General features: G+C 43.5%; 1 protein-coding gene across 3 annotated transcripts in view; it reads right to left on the bottom strand.

Moving 5' to 3' along the window:
* The window catches only part of tp53bp2a (tumor protein p53 binding protein, 2a), a 44745-nt gene that overhangs the window by 15204 nt on the left and 11390 nt on the right, over window positions 1-18151 (bottom strand). For 2 of the 3 annotated variants that reach the window (XM_058058468.2, XM_078793885.1), the window contains exons 3-10: window positions 14007-14154; window positions 12517-12630; window positions 9776-9846; window positions 9119-9220; window positions 7840-8014; window positions 7415-7596; window positions 7173-7337; window positions 2325-2372 (exon numbers count right to left, since the gene is read on the bottom strand). In XM_058058468.2, coding sequence (XP_057914451.2) covers window positions 2325-2372; window positions 7173-7337; window positions 7415-7596; window positions 7840-8014; window positions 9119-9220; window positions 9776-9846; window positions 12517-12630; window positions 14007-14154 — 1005 coding nt within the window. The remainder of the gene's footprint in view (window positions 1-2324; window positions 2373-7172; window positions 7338-7414; window positions 7597-7839; window positions 8015-9118; window positions 9221-9775; window positions 9847-12516; window positions 12631-14006; window positions 14155-18151) is intronic. The other variant, XM_078793886.1, reaches the window with a different exon arrangement.

Genomic DNA, 18151 nt, shown 5'->3' on the forward strand with positions numbered 1-18151 from the left:
TGAAAAATTTAGCTGGGAGTAAAGTCATAATTACAATAAGAACATTTCCAAAAAGAAAGGTAAAATATAAAGAAAAAAAAAGTAATAACATGAGAAATGAACCAAATTTTTGAGCATAAGACGAGCACAAAAAAAGATGTCATTAAATTAGATGTCAGAAAATTACACAATAATTAATTAAAAAAATAAATAAATAAACATTGCAAATGTTGGCCTTGATCCCAACCATGTATTGGTGAGTGCTGAAATGTGAACGTTAGGGTTGTAGTTTTAAAGGGCAGAGTGAGAAGGAGAGAAACGGTTTTATTAGGCAACCTTTGAACCCACTTCAACCCTCAAGCTCTCGTGCTCCTTCGGACCACAATTAAGCTTCCAGACATGATGGCTGCCACCGCCACGTGACATGGCTAACGCCTTTATCGGAACATACATGTAGTATCAGATGTGGCATCTGTAAAGCGGTTCATAAGAGGAGGATAAACGAATGCAGATGCTCCTCAGTTATCAACCTCAGTTATGAAATGTCAGCCTTAATTGTGGTCCGTAAACACGAGACTGGCCAATAACAGCGGAAGAATACAAGGATAGCATGAAGGATAAAACTGGCCTGTAGTGAGGATGGCAGGGAAGTTGCCCATTAACCATCTCTTTATGGCTAAAGCAAAACACGCCGCTGTCTACCAAACCGCCCCAAAAAACATCAGCCAACATCACAAAACTCCTTTGCCACTACAGCGAGGTTCATCGCCCCCTCCCTCTAATGTTTGCTAAGTCCCATTGATGAGACAATTTCCCCCGCAGGAAGTACTCAGTAATAACCTGATCCTCCCATGCGTACGTGAGAGTCTACATCATATCTTATTTTCTCTTAATATGTGTAATAGGCAGAGGTGGGCAAACTACGACCCGGGGGCCACATGCGGGTCACCAAGTGATTGAATCCGGCCCGCCAGTATTTTAACTTAACATCCCAGCTGGCAACATGACTTGCATGTTGGATGTCTTAATCAGTAAAATAAATAAATGTCGTAATTTGATGTGGGGGCTCCACGGCGGTCGAGTGGTTAGTGCACAGACCTCACAGCTAGGAGACCAGGGTTCAATTCCACCCTCGGCCATCTCTGTGTGGAGTTTGCATGTTCTCCCCGTGCATGCGTGGGTTTTCTTCGGGTACTCCGGTTTCCTCCCACATTCCAAAAACATGCTAGGTTAATTGGCCACGCCAAATTGTCCATAGGTATGAATGTGAGTGTGAATGGTTGTTTGTCTATATGTGCCCTGTGATTGGCTGGCCACCAGTCACATGGTGGTGTGATATACTGTAAATGATGGATTGGTATTTGTATTGGTAAGTGAAATGAAGTTTGTTGGACGAGTGGTTAGCGCAGGCCTCACAGCTAGGACCCCATGGTTCGATTCCACCCTCAAACATCTCTCTCCCCGTGCATGCGTGGGTTTTTTCCGGGTACTCCGGTTTCCTCCCACATTCCAAAAACATGCTAGGTTAATTGGCGACTCCAAATTGTCCATAGGTATGAATGTGAGTGTGAATGGTTGTTTGTCTATATGTGCCCTGTGATTGGATGGCGACAAGTCCATGGTGTACCCCTCCTCTCGCCCAAAGACAGCTGGGATAGGCTCCAGCACCCCCTGCGACCCTTGTGAGGAAAAGCAGTAGAAAAATAAATGAATAAATTTGATGTGGTCGGATGTTTAAAGTGCGTTTTACAGATAAAATTAGACAACTAATTCAATGCCGGATGTTAGAATTGTAAGTGTAAAATAGTGTTTTTGTGTTAAATATATTTTCTGGTCCCCTGGACAATTTTGTTAACTCAATGAATGAAAAAGTTTGCCCACCCCTGGTCTAAGGTGTTGCTCTAGGAGGGCTTGAATAACAATTAAAAGTGTTTTTACAAGGTCGTAAACAGCCTTTCTATGTTCTAACTCCAAACATATTTCATCTATATGTAAGAAACCCTACTTTGCAGAAGTGGACTTGTCCTGGTCTGGTCTAGAAGTCATTTAATGCAATAAAGGAGGCATTACTGTAGGAAATGACGAGGAATACAACTTGTACGTAGCCATGGTGTGGTTAAAAGCCGGCCCCCGAGAGACACCTTGTATCCATAAACGTCAGTCCGCTGTAAGCGATCATTCATAATCATGGACTTTCAACTCGAAAATGTCTCCCAGAATACCTTTTCTTGCAACCGTCACTCACTATGCCTGCCATGGTCAATAAAACCCCGTGCAAGGTGACCACTGAAGGCCCAAGAGGAAACATGGAACAGATGTTCCGTGCCGACGCTAGTTTGGATTACCTGAGGATGTGTGTCTTTTGAAGCCCTCTCTTTACCAGGGTAGCCATTCTTGAGAAAACAAAAGCACAAACATGCAACAGTTCAAAAGAGCAAATAACTCCCCCTTTAAAAAAAATGTATAGATATATATACTTCCTGTCAAGTACAATCTTTTCTCCAACTCAGAGAAAAAGCCTTCCTTCAGTCAGCAGTGTGTGCTGTATGTTAGCAAACACTTGTTGGATGGAGAGCGTCTTTGTGCTGGGTAAAAAGCTGTGCTCATTGTCATTCCAGGCAGGCGGGGTGAATCACCTTTTGCCTTTCCAGGGCCTCCCATCCTAGTGCGTCACACTCCGAGTCCTACTTCATGGTGATAATGATAAGCTTCCAAGAGTAGTATCAGGCTTTTTCCCAAAGAAATAGCAGCTCAAATGACACAGATGTTTCCAATAAAGCAGGGGTCTCAAACATGCGGCCCGTTTGAGGCCCCCGCCTTGATATGAAAGTTTAATGTTAGTGCGGCCCGTGCAAGTTTGATATGGATGCTGTATGGTATCATGTACCCAGAAAAAATTATTACGTTTGATTAGTGTTCATGTTAAAGGTTAAATAACTGTTAATAGTTATCCTCCCTATCTGTGTGGAAGTGGTAAGTTTTTGGCTATTTAAGTTTAAAAGGAAATAACTTGAAGGCTACCGTTTAGGTCGCTAGCTCTCTAGTTTGCGAGTTAGCATGTGTCTCAAGACCCTGCAGTTGCGCAATATGTTGTAAATAAAAAGAGTATAAATGTGACTATAGTCGTGTTTTGTCATGTCTACAGGGCTCTAATAATGCTTTGTTCATTTTAATCTGAAAAAAATAATTTGTCTACCCACCAACTATATGTGGTTTATTAAGTATTTGCCGTTTTATTATTATTATTATTATTATATTTGTTTATTTATTTATTTATTACTGATTGATTGATTTTCTTTATTCTTGATTTGTTTATTTATTTTTCATCTTTTGTGCAGAAAAATAAAAAGTAAGATATTTGAGAACAGTGGAATGTTTTATCAGAGCTTTTATTGTAGAAAATCGGAACCAAAGCACTGAAAAAGTTTGTATATTTTTCACTTTTTAATAAATGCGTTTTTTTTTTTTTTTTTTTTGAAAACCTGATGCAGCCCAGCCTTGCCCAGACCCTAGCTCCAGTGGCCCTCAGGTAAATTGAGTTTGAGACCCCTGCAATAAAGCCTTTACGATGTCAACATGATAACGATTCTATACCTCCCAACCTCACAAGTAGCATTTATACCTGTGGACATACTAAAGATCGACCGATACATCGACCAGCCGATATATCGGGCTGATATTTGCGTTCTTTATTTGATTCGGTATCGGCAGATACGCGCGTGGGTGGGTTCGCCTATGTATTTTTCCGCCGCATTATTTTCAGACAGGCATCCGCCGGGCAGCTTTGTGTTGCCGGAGGACCCTGCAACACACGCAGTCGCGGTGCCCCTCCCACACTGCAACAATGATGAATCACAACAAGGGTACGTTTTCAACTTTGAATTCGCCTCTAACAGTTAAACTTGAAATAATCTTACTGTGTTCAGTGTTTATATTTCAATAAATATTTCTTTAAACTTGAGACCTGGAATATTTGTTATCATTGTCATTTTTTCATGTAAATTGAGGCAGCAAAAGCAGTATCGGCCACAAATATCGGCACAAGCAAAATCGGCCATCGGCTAAGGCTGATGGAAAAAAATCGGAATCGGACCCCAAAAAAAAAAAAACATATCGGTCGATCTCGAGGACATACCACATCATAAGGCATTTTACCTTCATTTGGACAAACAAATGGTACAGCCCGCAGTTCTTCTAAACTGGAATATTAAGCATTTTTCTTATGAAAGATAGATAATTGACATTTTCACTTGACTTCTCCTTCAAATCAAGTTATCCATCATTTTGTTAGAGAAAAAAGCAATAATTAAATGCATGGGCTACTGTGTCATCATTCATCTTCTATTCATGAATATGCCATGCAGTCCTGGATGAAAACGACTTTGACGCCTTTGCTGTATGGGCTTTTCAATGTAAATTAGCATCGACCTCACACATTTCGGTTATGTTCAAGGTCGCAAAAAACAAGTTAAAGCTGTGAAAGGGTCTGTATTAGAAGTTATCTGTCTCCTAAACTGGCAAGTAAGAAAAAAATGTTAATGGGAGCAAAACAGAAGACCTTTACTGATACTATTTGATACAATCATTCATTCATTCATTCATTCATTCATTCATTCATCTACCGCTTTTCCTCACGAGAGTCGCGGGGGGTGCTGGAGCCTATCCCAGCTGTCTTCGGGCGAGAGGCGGGGTACACCCTGGACTGGTCGCCGGCAAATCACAGGGCACATATAGACAAACAACCATTCACACTCACATTCATACCTATGGACAATTTGGAGTGGCTAATTAACCTAGCATGTTTTTGGAATGTGGGAGGAAACCGGAGTACCCGGAGAAAACCCACGCATGCACGGGGAGAACATGCAAACTCCACACAGAGATGGCCGAGGGTGGAATTGAACCCTGGACTCCTTGCTGTGAGGTCTGCGCGCTAACCACTAGATCGCCGTGCTGCCGTGATACAATAATTTGGAGTTAAAAACATATTGATCCTGAAATGTTAATTCAATTTGTTGTATTTTATTTATTTTATGCTACTTCAAATCCCAACAACTCTTTTTAGTGAAATATAAAATATGAGAGACATTTGAGATGAAACCTTCCCAAACCAGTTGAGAAGCACTGCTTTCTGCATTCTAAAAGCTTTGAATTGCAGGAATAAGCGTCATAACATGAAAATCCATGATCATTTTTCATACGAAATGGATATAAAACATCATGTTGCGTACACGTGTGTCCATGCTCTCTCTCAAAATCAAGTTAGACACGTTGTTTACATTTTTAAGCCGATGACGGTGTGCCTTTAAGAAAACAGCCGCTCTCTGCCCCTTTCCTGTTTTCTTTCAAGTAGAGAAGATAGCATCTCCCCTGACATTATGGCCTGTCTGCAATGTCAGCCCTGCACTTGGAAGTCCGCTCACATGTTACAGCAGTCGGTTCTGCCAAATGGGACTCGAAAGCGTGCGGCTCAGCAAACCTGAGATTGCAACACTACAATGCCGCATAGACTGTGAGGTTCTCACTAAGCGAGGGAACGCAGAAAGTGTATGAAGCCTTAAATTGGCACTGGGCACCTCTGAGGGGGGGAATCTGAGGCATGGGGCGGTTTTATGTCAGCTTTTCATCCACTAGGCGGAGCTATAATCAAAGCTATGGTCGGCAGTAGAGTATGAACAGTAAAAGGGGTGTTGACACTTGCATGCACTTTGCCCCTGCAGTGGTGTGAAATTTGGAGCGCTAATGAGGAAATTGGTGGTAAAATGTGCAATGTATGTGTAAACGGTGCAGGACTGCGTTACCACTGCATCACTTTTTGTCATGCATCATTTCCGTTAACTAGTAGTGAATGTAAAGTGAACGGACCGCCTGCATCAGCGTCTCATTAGCATGAATGGATTGACTTCAGAAATGATCATGGATCTTCCTTCTGATCAGAATTTTTCCAAAGCCAATTCTGCTAGTCGACTAGGAATTACCTCTCTGATATTATAAGCTGCCTCTTTTTTTCTCGTTTATTGCCGCCTTCCTGCTTTTTGCACGTTCTCTATCTGCAGCTGTGAGAAGCGAGGCGTGATACCTGCTACTGCATGGAGTCACACGGGGACACAGCGGACCAAATGATGCCACGACTGGGATGCGGGAAGTGGTGATGACAATGCATACCGATGCGAGATCAATAGCCACGTTTACATAGACCCAAATATTCCAATTCCAACAGAAACAATGTAACCTTTGTATACATCTCATTCCGAAAGAAAAGTGCCAATCCGAATGAATATATGGATGGAATATTCCTTTCCCCAATCCGATTGAGATATCTTGTATCTGCTCAATCGGAAAGTTGTTAAACTGCGTTCTTCTTTGTGGTGTTTTTCTTCTTCTGTTGTTTATTGGCGGTTAGCAAGCAGCTTTCGTGTGCATTAGCGCCATCTGTGGAACAGAATCTAAACCCTTCTATACGCCATTCACAAGTCCAGTTTTATTAAAAAAGAAAATATATATCTATATAAAACATGTCCCGAGTTTAATTACAAAATATTAGCAAGATTGAACTTTATCTTTTCCTGTTCCCGGGTGCGTTCTTTCAGCGAATGCTGAAATATGACGTAACATGCAGCTCGAGACGTTCTTTGATTTAAAAAACTGGAGGCTAGCAATCGGCACTGGACTGCTGCGGAAAGTTTGGTTTTGATTCAAACTAAATTTCAAGACTGGACAAACGAAAAACTGGCAATACGGAGTTATTCCAACAAGGGAAAGAAAAACTGGAGTAAGTCGGTATCACGTGATGTTGATGTTTACATTTTACTGCGCATGCCCTATTGACTATTCTGGTTGATTATAGCGGCGCATGTAGACACGCGATTGGAATATTCCTTTCCATGTATACCGTTGCTTTTGGAAAAAGATTCCATTCGGAAAGAGAAAAACTCCTCATGTAAACGTGGCTATTGTGTGTTGTGTGAAATGTGTGCCAACGCACGCCATTTGCGGTCACGAACAGTGTGCGAAATAGTCTTTACGCTTACAAAATAAATAAATAAATGAGCCATACTGCCGATGCAAATTCCGGGACAATGTGGGCTCCAAATGCATGCAAGTGTAAACCCCACTCAGGTGGTTTTATGTGAATAGAACGTGTGTGTGTGTGTGTGTGTGTGTGTGTGTGTGTGTGTGAGAGAGATTCTTACAGGCAAGTTCTCCTTCTGCTGCAGCGCCGCCTTCTTCTTCCACAGCCTATCGCGCAGCTCACCGATCCTCTTATCCATGGCGGCCACCTCCATGTTGCGCTTGTTCAGGTTCTCTCTCTGCTGCTGCAGTTTGGAGTTTTGGTCCTGGTTGAGCTTATTCCTCATCTACCACACAGAAACAGAAACCGAAAGCTCACCGACTGGAAATAAGGCGCTGCCCCCATACAATGCACGTGACGCACCTGTAACTCCTTGTAGAGGCGGTCGAGCTCGGCCACAGAGCCCTGGTTGTCGTGGAGGCTTTCCATTTTGCCGTTTTTCAGCAAGTCCAGCTGTCGGTTGAGCTCCTCCACTTTGGTGGCAGCCATCACTAGCTCTCGCTGCTTCTGCTGGAAAAGGTTGTTCATCTGCTCGATCTCTTCCACTGCGGGTAAAGTGTAAAGAAGTTTGACCGTTGTGAGGTATGAAGTACGTTGTTCAGTCTCTATATATTGTACTGAAGTTTTTATACTGGCAACAGCTTGACCCTGGAACAGATCAATTCCAATTACAAATTATTCCCAATGAGAAAATTCCACCAGAGGCACTTGGGAGCTTCCACTGTATTCCGTACATGTACACATAACAAACTTCAGCAGTTAATATTCCCAGGACGGGGGGCGCTTACCAAGTTTGCCATTGCTGAGACGTTTCTGCTCCACTTGACCCTTGAGGGCTCGGACCTTCTTAAGGCGACTCTCCTGGTTGTCGATGTTGTCGCGGAGACGCTGCAACCTCTCCTGCTCAGAGGCCTGCTGCTGCTGCCGCTGCTCCTGCTGCTTCAGGTAGCGCAGGCGCTGCTCCTGAAGGGACAAGAAAGGGAACGCAAGGTCCTGAGACGCTGTTTGAGGGACATGTGTGCTGGAGTGTCATTGTTGGTTTACTTAACACGTGTCGGCGCTCACGAGGGCTTCAAGGTACAGTACGTTCCATGCCTCATGCACAGATAACGCAAGTCTGCCCAGTGTAAATATTATATATACATTTATTTTTACAAATCTATCTTAAATGTTGGCTGCATGGCGGTCGATTGGTTAGCGCGCAGACCTCATAGCGAGGAGACTAGAGTTCAATCCCACCCTCGGTGAGGAGTTTACATGTTCTCCCCGTGCATGCGTGGGTTTTCTCCGGGTACTCCGGTTTCCTCCCACATTCCAAAAACATGCTAGGTTAATTGGCCACTCCAAATTGTCCATAGGTATGAATGTGAGTGTGAATGGTTGTTTGTCTATATGTGCTGGCTGGCCACAAGTCCAGAGTGTACCCCGCCTCAAAAGACAGCTGGGATATGCTCCAGCACCCCCTGCGACTCTCGTGAGGAAAAGTGGAAGAAAACAAATGAATGAACTTAAAACTATATTAGGAAAGCAGGAAGTGAACAAATGTAAGAGTTACTGATTGTAAAAGTACCAGATGGAGGGGTAGGATTTAATAAGCTTTGCTTCTTCCTACTCCTTTTGGAACTGTGAACTAATTATGTGATGCATTCAATTGCATGTTCAAATGAAATAAAACCATTACCATTTTCCTGAAAAGATGAATGATGCTAACCAAGGTTCCACTGTATGTGGATAGAGCACACTACATGTAATATTTCGTCTTATATTGTATTCCTTCCTGTAGAGGTTTAAAATGCACCGTGAGAATGTCTCAGGCTTCTCAAATTCCAAACAATTCACCTGCAGCCATCATCTCACCGCTCTTTCGCAACCTCCACACCGCGGCAACTAGACAATTTCCGATGTGTTTTCCTTTAAACGCCGGCCCTCCTTTAATCTCCTTTCATTATTGTTACTTTTATCACCACCATTTCAACTCTTCATCCTGCGTATCCAATCATCTCTAGCAGCTGCTGTCTGGACTTTCATCTTCCTCTCTCACCCCTCTCTCTCTCTTTCTCTCTGTACCTTGGAAGCCAGGAGTTGCTGCTGGGCTTCGATCTGCTGCTGCTGCCTGGCAGCCATCTCCTGCAGCTCGGCCAAAGTCATGTCCATCCTGGGTGGTGCCACCTGCACGGGATTGGATGGACAAAATGAGTCATAAACAAGTCATATACGTGTACATTGAAAACAAAGCTATTCACTTCAGCTCAACTACCTAAACAAACAATAAGTCTTTGTATGTATGCCCTGTTTGCTAGTAACTCATTTGCATGTATATACTGTGGAGAGGAAGCTGAATGAAACGCTTCCCTTATTGTACTGAGTAGGGAAACAAAATAGTGGGTCACATGCTTTGTAACAACAAAAGGAAAGTCATCATTAGGTCTCATTCAGCAGTGAACATACCGTAGTTTTAATGAGGGACAAAGTACTTTAATATCACTTCATTGACTGGAAAGAATTCTGTAGAATTGATTGACGGTTAATTATAGAAATGGGGCGCACTACGTATCTGTAGCCAGCAGAGTATAGTCCGGTCCGCACAATTCTGCTCTGGCATGGAAGCAGGAGTTCAGGACATGAACTATGACGCTTATCCTCACTAGGGTCGCGGGTATGCTGGAGCCTATCCCAGCTAATAATAATAATTAAACAGTGCCGAGAGAGATTTAAGGTACTCACCCCATTCTCCATTCTTCTGTCTGGTGGGCCCTTCACCCCATTCCTTTTTGCCTCCGAGCCTCTGGACCCACCTAAGGAAGAGACACCATGCAACATCCAGTCAGACATGCGGCCGAGTAGCACACTGCCGTAACTTCTCCCCTTGACATGCACGCCTCTTCCTGTGTAAAGCGAGGTAAAGGCGACCTGCTGCTGCTGCTGCAGCTCTTCAGGGAAACAACAGCATTCTTTGTGCCTCGTAACATAATCTCAAGATTTGACTTCATACATAACCAAGCGGCATGTGGGGATGGTCCCGCAAGCGTACGTCCGCCTACATGAATACATTTGTGCCTGTCTAGATCCCATAAAGCCCCGCCCCATGACCAAACCCCTTTGTGCTTGCATAATGGATTTACATGACCCTTGGCCTGCAATTATGTATGGATGTTAAATAGGCGGGCTGATACACACAAGACATTTCACAAGGGAAATAAGACATTTTGAAACCTGCACTTCATTGCAAAGCATTCTTAGAGACAGGGAAGCTGTAGAACACAAACTGATGTTGTGTGCACAAATGTATTTGTGCACACAAATGGGGGGGAAATGTGCCAAAAAAAAAACGCTGCAATCTGCACTCAACAAAACACCCACTAGAACTTTGGGGCGTTGAGTCGAATCGCTGTGCAGTTTAGTACACCTCTTTGGGGGACTGACAAGCACGTGTGTAAAATTTGAGCAGGATTGGTTGAAAAAAACGGCTGCCATCAAGCAAAATGGGTTAGCAACTAATTGCACTAATTGGCTGGGTTTGTCATAAAAACACATTAAAGATGACATTTTCTGTTACTTGCCGCTTGATAATTGTGATACTAATTCATTCATTTTCTATCGCTTATCCTCACGAGGGTCGCGGGGGTGCTGGAGCCTATCCCAGCTGTCTTCGGGCAAGAGGCGGGGTACATCTTGGACTGGTGGCCAGCCAATCACAGGGCACATATAGACAAACAACCATTCACACTCACATTCATACCTATGGACAATTTGGAGTGGCCAATTAACCTAGCATGTTTTTGGAATGTGGGAAGAAAACCCACGCACGCACGGGGAGAACATGCAAACTGCCCGAGGGTGGAATTGAACCCTGGTCTCCTCGCTGTGAGGTCTGTGCGCTAACCACTCAACCACCGTGCTACTAATTATGGCTGATAATCAATATCATCAACATTGTTTCAAGAATGATATGGCCTAAAATGCAGGCTACTGTACAGTATATAACCGTATTGAAAGGTTGCATTTCTTTCATGATGATTGAACATAATGATAATGATCGAACATAATGATTGACACAAGTCTTTGAGCGCACCATTTGACGTTATTTTTTTTATCTTTACATTGCCGACCAAACGCCTCAGTCAGCGCCCGGATGTCAGAACGAAGGCTCTTCTGCACATCCAGTGGTACTTTTCTTTCCGCGGTTGGGAAAAGCGAAAAGGATGGTTGCGTTTAAGGTGTACATACAAGTTGGTTGTGTTCCACTACTTTCCAACACATGCGAATGTTGTGCAACCGGCTCTCTTGTTCATTCTGTTTAAAACCAAAATACCCCCACAGTGTGGCTGTCGGCTGTGGCATTCACCTTAGAAGCCATCCCTTCTGAGCCTTCATCATGTTAGCGTATGCTGACTTAAGAGGGGTAACAGCAAGTACTCTGTATCCACTCAGTAGTAGCCCCGCCTCCACAAAGAGGCTGAAAAAAATCACTTTTAAATCCAACATTACATTCCCCGTACGTGTGTGGGTTTTCTCGGGGTACCCTAGCTTCTGTCTACATGCCAAAAACATGCATGCTAGGTTAACTGACTCTAAATTGTCCACAGATATGAATGGTTGTTTGCATTCCAAAAACATGCTAGGTTAATTGGCCACTCCAAATTGTCCATAGGTATGAATGTGAGTGTGAATGGTTGTTTGTCTATATGTGCCCTGTGATTGGCTGGCCACCAGTCCAGGGTGTACCCCGCCTCTCGCTCCAAGTCAGCTGGTATAGGCTCCAGCATACCTGAAACCCTTGTGAGGATAGGTAGCAAAAATGGAGCTAACATTACATGCGGTATTCTACTTATTCTGTCCAAGGTGGGTGGGGTCAGGTGGCCGAGTGGTCGTCTCCTAACCTGAGGTTGCCGGTTGAATCCTTAGTGAGTTAATAAATGAACACATTTCTAGGATACTTCAACATTCATTCTACATTTGACTTATTGTGAAGGGTATGTAAATCACCGGGGCTCCACTTTAGGTAGGCCAGTAAGCATTCTGTGAGCAACCCTCGGGGGCCGCACCCATTTCTAGTTTCGGTGACTATAATACAGAGCTACATGAAGCGCTAAAACGGTTACTTTTAAAAATAACACAAGCATTCTGCGATTGTGCCACAAAGGCAGAGAGGAGTGGCGAACCTGCTGTGGGAAAATAAGAGGGGCTAAGATAACAGGAAGGGAAAACAAGCCTCTAATCTCTCGGCCAGACTCAAGCTGTGAGGGGCAAAAAGGGGCTTAGTTACGCAAGCGAGGCACTGAGAGGATCGCACACAACCAAAAATACTTGCATTTTCTGTGATCTTAAGAAAAGAGAAATGTAACGAGCTTATGACGACTCAACTGGGACACCTGGCACTCAATAAGGCCTCTTGTGCTGTGTAGAGGGGTGAGCGGCGAGTGGGGGGGGGGGGCGTGGGACATTCTCAGCTGCATTAGACTTACCCGAATCCCTGCTTGGGGCTCGGTTGTGACGCAGGAAAAAGCGCACCTCTGGTCTGTGTTGCCCCCATCGTTGGAGCACATCCAGCATCCTCTCGCCGTCGCCTACAGCTCGCTCTGCGGACACAACATGGGAGTGTTAGGAGTGCGGGGGCCTCGTATACATCATCATTAGCATAGCTTTCAATCTGCATGACCTCTAGAGATTTGATGAACTGTCAATTATTCATGCTGATTTCCAGCCAAATAATCATTATGCATTCAGGAAGCAATTCATTCAGGCTGCGCCATCATATAAATCAGGGGTCTCAAACACGCAGCCCGGGGGCCAAATGTGGCCCGCAGCACACTAGTTTGAGGCCCCCGCCTTGATATGAAAGTTTAATGTTAATGTTTGATATGGATGCTGTATGGTATCATGTACCCAGAAAAAATTATTATGTTTGATTAATGTTCATGCTAAAGGTTAAATAAACTGTTAATAGTTATCCTCCCTATCCGTGTGGAAGTGGTAAGTTTTTGGCGATTTAAGTTTAAAGGAAATAACTTGAAGGCTACCGTTTAGGTCGCTAGCTCTCTAGTTTGCGAGTTAGCATGTGTCTCAAGACCCTGCAGTTGTGCAATATGTTGTAAATTTAAAAAAAAACGTGACAATAGTCGTGTTTTGTCATGTCCCCAGGGCTCTAATAATGTTTTGTTAATTTTAATCTGAAAAAAATAATTTGTCTACCCACCAACTATATGTGGTTTTTATAAGTTTTTATTATTTGCCGTTTTATTATTATTATTATATTTATTTATTACTGATTGATTTTTTTTTATTCTTGATTTGTTTATTTTTCATCTTATTTTGTGCAGAAAAATAAAAATTAAGATATTTGAGAACAGTGGAATGTTTTATCAGAGCTTTTATTGTAGAAAATTTGAACCAAAGCGAAGTTTTTTTCATTTTTTCGTTTTTTTTTTTTTTTTGGGAAAACCTGATGCGGCCCAGTCTCACCCAGACCCTAGCTCCAGTGCCCCCCCAAGTAAATTGAGTTTGAGACTCCTGATATAAATGGACTTGCACGTCGCAGTCAGGCAGACGTCCATGAAATATTATCAGACAAAGGAGGCTCCAGGCCATACATCTTAACAAGCTCACTCTGCATTGCGAAAAAGGCTTCCGAGCAGCCGCTCTTCACGCTACTTATGCGAGTACTCAAACACAATAATTGGCACTTTTCTTCACTGTAGTAGCCAGCGTCTCCGTGGAAACAGAGACGCAGCTCCTTCCTTGAGTTCCCGATGTTGGCGTGTCCTCAATATCAGAAAACACATGAGACGGGTCTGGGTGCTTGAGTTTGTCACAGGGATTACGGACTCAATTTGCATTTGAGACCGTCAAGAGGCCTTTCAAAATAAATTGCTTTGCAGTTTAAACAGCTGATCTCCATTTATGCGCCATTTCAGAAAAGCTGCATGCCTCCGGCATCGGTTCTAATGTCACTCACCAGATCCACGCCACATTTCCGACAGGTGGCAGTCGGCCTCTCCTGGCTCCTTACACAGGTCCACCACGTCGCGACATACCGTGTCCGGGGTGATGGGAACCTCAGTAAAGTGTTGGTCGTTGTTACTGAGGTAAACAGTCAGGAACATCTGCAGGGAAACAAATTCAGTAATTATATTAACACAAAGCAGACAGAACAACATCATTATTTCATTGCCATCTTATTTACAAGCCGTTATGTGTGTGTGTGTGTGTGTGTGTGTGTGTCTTTCACTGATAGTAGTATCAGTAGGTGGGGCCTGCATTCCTGGAAGGAATCAAGAGACCAGCTCCCGGAATTCTACTTCACCCGGTGCCATGCATCTGCTAACTAGTGTTGTCACCACTGTGCCAACTCTCCCAACGCTCCCACAGCAGACTTCCACTCTTATGACGGCTTGTTGATGAGTAAATGCATGACGAAAGAAAAACTTTCTTGCACAGGAATTAAGAGCAGCTTTATGACACAAATGGAAAAAAAGTATTTTTGCACATGAATCGGACTCAGGGAGGGCGGCACGGCGGCCTAGTGGCTAGCGCGCAGACCTCACAGCTAGGAGACCAGGGTTCAATTCCACCCTCTGAGTTTGCATGTTCTACCCGTGCATGCGTGGGTTTTCGCCGGGTACTCCGGTTTCCTCCCACATTCCAAAAACATGCTAGGTTAATTGGCCACTCCAAATTGTCCATAGGTATGAATGTGAGTGTGAATGGTTGTTTGTCTATATGTGCCCTGTGATTGGCTGGCCACCAGTCCAGGGTGTACCCCGCCTCTCGCCCAAAGACAGCTGGGATAGGCTCCAGCACCCCCGCGACCCTTGTGAGGAAAAAGCGGTAGAAAATGAATGAATGAATGGGACTCAGGGATTTGAGCTGCCAAGCGGGTTAGCGAGCCAACAAGCTAGAAAGCGAACCAGTTAGCCTTGATTTATTTTTTATCATCTTCAGGACGCCAAAAAAGTACCCCTTCCACACATAATGGGAGAATAACTGTTTGGCCAATTAATTAATAATGATTCATTAATTTACCATTATTAAAAAAAAACTGTATTATGGAAAGCAGGAAGTGAACAAATGTAACAGTTACTAATTGTAAAAGTACCAGATGGAGGGGTAGGATTTAATAAGCTTTGCTTCTTCCTACTCCTTTTGGACATGTGGAACTGTGAACTGATTATGGGATGCATTCAATTGTAATCTGGTGCATGTTCAAATGAAATAAAACCATTACCAAGAATTTATTGATAAGTCATTTGTGAAAACCACAATATAGGGAGGGAGTGATAATCAAACTTCAATTATTGCGAGGGCCAACTGTTTCATCGACATAGCTTTGGCAGATGTTTACGGTATACTTATACATACTCATTTGACCATATATTGCTGTTATTTATTAATCCAAGCGTGTTTTTGTGCCGTTTGGTCTATTCACGTCTGCGTGCTGAAAAGGCTCTGTGCACCAGGTTAGACGTTAGACTGCGTTTCATGGTATCGTGCAATGACAATAAAGCAAATCTAATCCAGTCTCATCTAAATGCTTAAGAGGCTTTTGGGCCAACGCTGGATGGAATATGCTCTCGGATGTAATCTGATCACACGGCAGGGGAGACAGCTTTGATGAGGCTAAAGTAAAAAAAGCGGTGCTGGAGCCCACCACACTGCTGGGGACTGCGGCGGAAGAAGTCACATCATTGTCAGTGTAAAAGCTCAGTATCCGCTCAAGCTCTACAACCCCCACAACCACCAGGTCGGAGGTGTTACATGTTTCTATTCTCGGTACGCCGCGGTGCGGTGAGGGGGCCGTGCCTGCTGGGGCCATGGTGGGAACATCAGGTCGACGGGGTCACGGATACAAAGGCTTTGTGGGAGTGGGTATGCAGAGCAGCTGAAGGAATTAGCCGGAGACAAAAGTAAATTGGATAGCTTTTAAACGGTGCGGTGAAAAGAGCAATTGTGCTTAAGATGAGTGGCTTTTCCCCCTACGATGGTTGGACGATGGAGCAGGGAAAGTGTCATGTTTTTTCTCTCCTCAGCAACAAATCTTATAGAGCGCTAGAAGACATAAGGCTATGAGACATAGTACCTGACTGAAAACAGTCTGCTCCGTTAAGACGTGCATAAAGGCCCCCCATTGATAGCGTGAATCAGCAGTGAGTCATCACTGAGTAATATAATGACAGAGAAAGACGTAAATAGCTAACTGGTTGACGGCCACCCAAGAGAACGATGACAAAACCATGCAAACCACAATACAGTGGAACCTCAGTTTTTCCAAAGTGATTCAGTTTTCATCAAAGATTTTCACCAAAACATGCCTCGCTTTAAGTACACCGTCTCGGTTGTCAAACATGTGTGGAACTGGTTGCCCAAACAGAGCATACGTGCCTTGACGACTCGGTTCTTTTATTGACAGATTGCAGCCTGAGAACCCTGGAATCATTTACGTTATTTCATTTCATTTCATTTGGTTTTACTCAGCTCCAAACCAGCAGGGCAGCTGACATCATCCAAACTACCCAGCAATGTAGGGCATTCAAATGACCCTTGTTAATATTTGGAGAGTGGAGGGCAGACAACATAGCGAGGGGGAGGGGCAGTTGAGGGTGGGAAAAAAACAGCGTGGAAAGACAATTCTTAACCCTCAAGGACAAACATTAGATTGTGTCTAGGAATAAGGTCTGACCCATTTAAGCTTGTTACTTGAGGACACTGCAGAACTGTATATGCACATAGTCAAATATGATGTTGACACACATTTCAATGTTTGGCTTCTGGGAAAATCAAGATGCAAAAAATGTGGTTATGCACACTTAATTATCAATATCAATAATCTTCATGACTTTTTCCACAGCGCAGTGTCTACTTACTAGATTTGCCATGGCCAATACTTCATGAGTTAGTATGTTCTCTGTAGGCGGCATTATGAATTATCCATACTGACCTTTTTTTGCAGTACATTTAGCGAGTGAAGATTGCTTTTATAGTTATTAGCCCATATTTCCACACAATAAGTAAGATATGGAAGAACCAGAGAACAATAAAGAGTGTGGAGTGATTTCTGATCGAGAACATTGAGATTAGAGATAGAGAAAATTGAGAAATTGAAAACAAAATTTTCAGCACACATTACTACAAACTGTAATGCCTGTGCTTGTGAATAAGGAAGATGTAGTCACCCATGCAATTCCATTGAAAATTTTGTTTACTCAGACAGCAAACAATACTTTTATTTTGAAGACTGATAATATGTCCTCTTTGTGTTGAGAAGAGCTGGGTACAAGAATGAAACATACTTCCTGTCCTCAAACAGAACTAGCACCTCTTTATCGGGCATCCTGTTACGCTCCTTACATTAAAGCGGTGAAGATATAGTCATCCCATTCCGAGTCACACACGCAACCACACTAGCATGCTAAACCAAGCCAACCCTGATAGCTTCCATTCATGCTCCAAGGTTTCCGCCAACCTCCGCCGGTGTTTATCGCCAGTTTAGTGTTTATAGTGAGGTTGGTCCGCCGAGTAAATACCTTCCCACATACTAAATATTCCTTCTCTTCAAGACAACAGGATTTCATTCATCTTACGTATCAAAGTCTGCCACGGTGCCCAACACGGCTTGTTTGGAAGACTTTATACTACAAAAGGTCGTACCTCGTACGGAGTGCAAACACCCTGTAGTTGGAACACACTCTCCGGTCACCCTTCTTAAAAAGGGGACCAACCACAGCGGTTTGCCTCAGTTTGACAGTCCCTCAGTTTCCAACCTAGAAGCTAATTTTGCCAGTAAGTCTAAATGTTGAACCCTAAAACATAAACATGGAAAAAACTTGTCAAGTACGATCAAGAAAAGGTTCTGAAGTTCCGGCAATGAATGGTTTGTATCATATTTTGCCTCCCACGGTCTATTTAATTAGGAGGAAAAGCTTTGCAAACAATGGCGTCATTCTGCACTTTGATTTGGCACAAGCGGTTGTCTACAAGCAGAGTATTTATGCAACAATTACTGGAACAGAACGTATTATCTAAAACGCCGAGGATAATGAAGCGCCTTAGGTAGATTTCTACTTCGTCCAGAGCTTCTGTGACATTCTGTGACGGCGCTTGACA

The sequence above is a fragment of the Doryrhamphus excisus genome, linkage group LG10 (assembly GCF_037039965.1).
Source record: "Doryrhamphus excisus strain RoL-2023G ecotype Guam linkage group LG10, RoL_Dexc_Guam_v1.1, whole genome shotgun sequence".
Classification (NCBI taxonomy): domain Eukaryota; kingdom Metazoa; phylum Chordata; class Actinopteri; order Syngnathiformes; family Syngnathidae; genus Doryrhamphus; species Doryrhamphus excisus.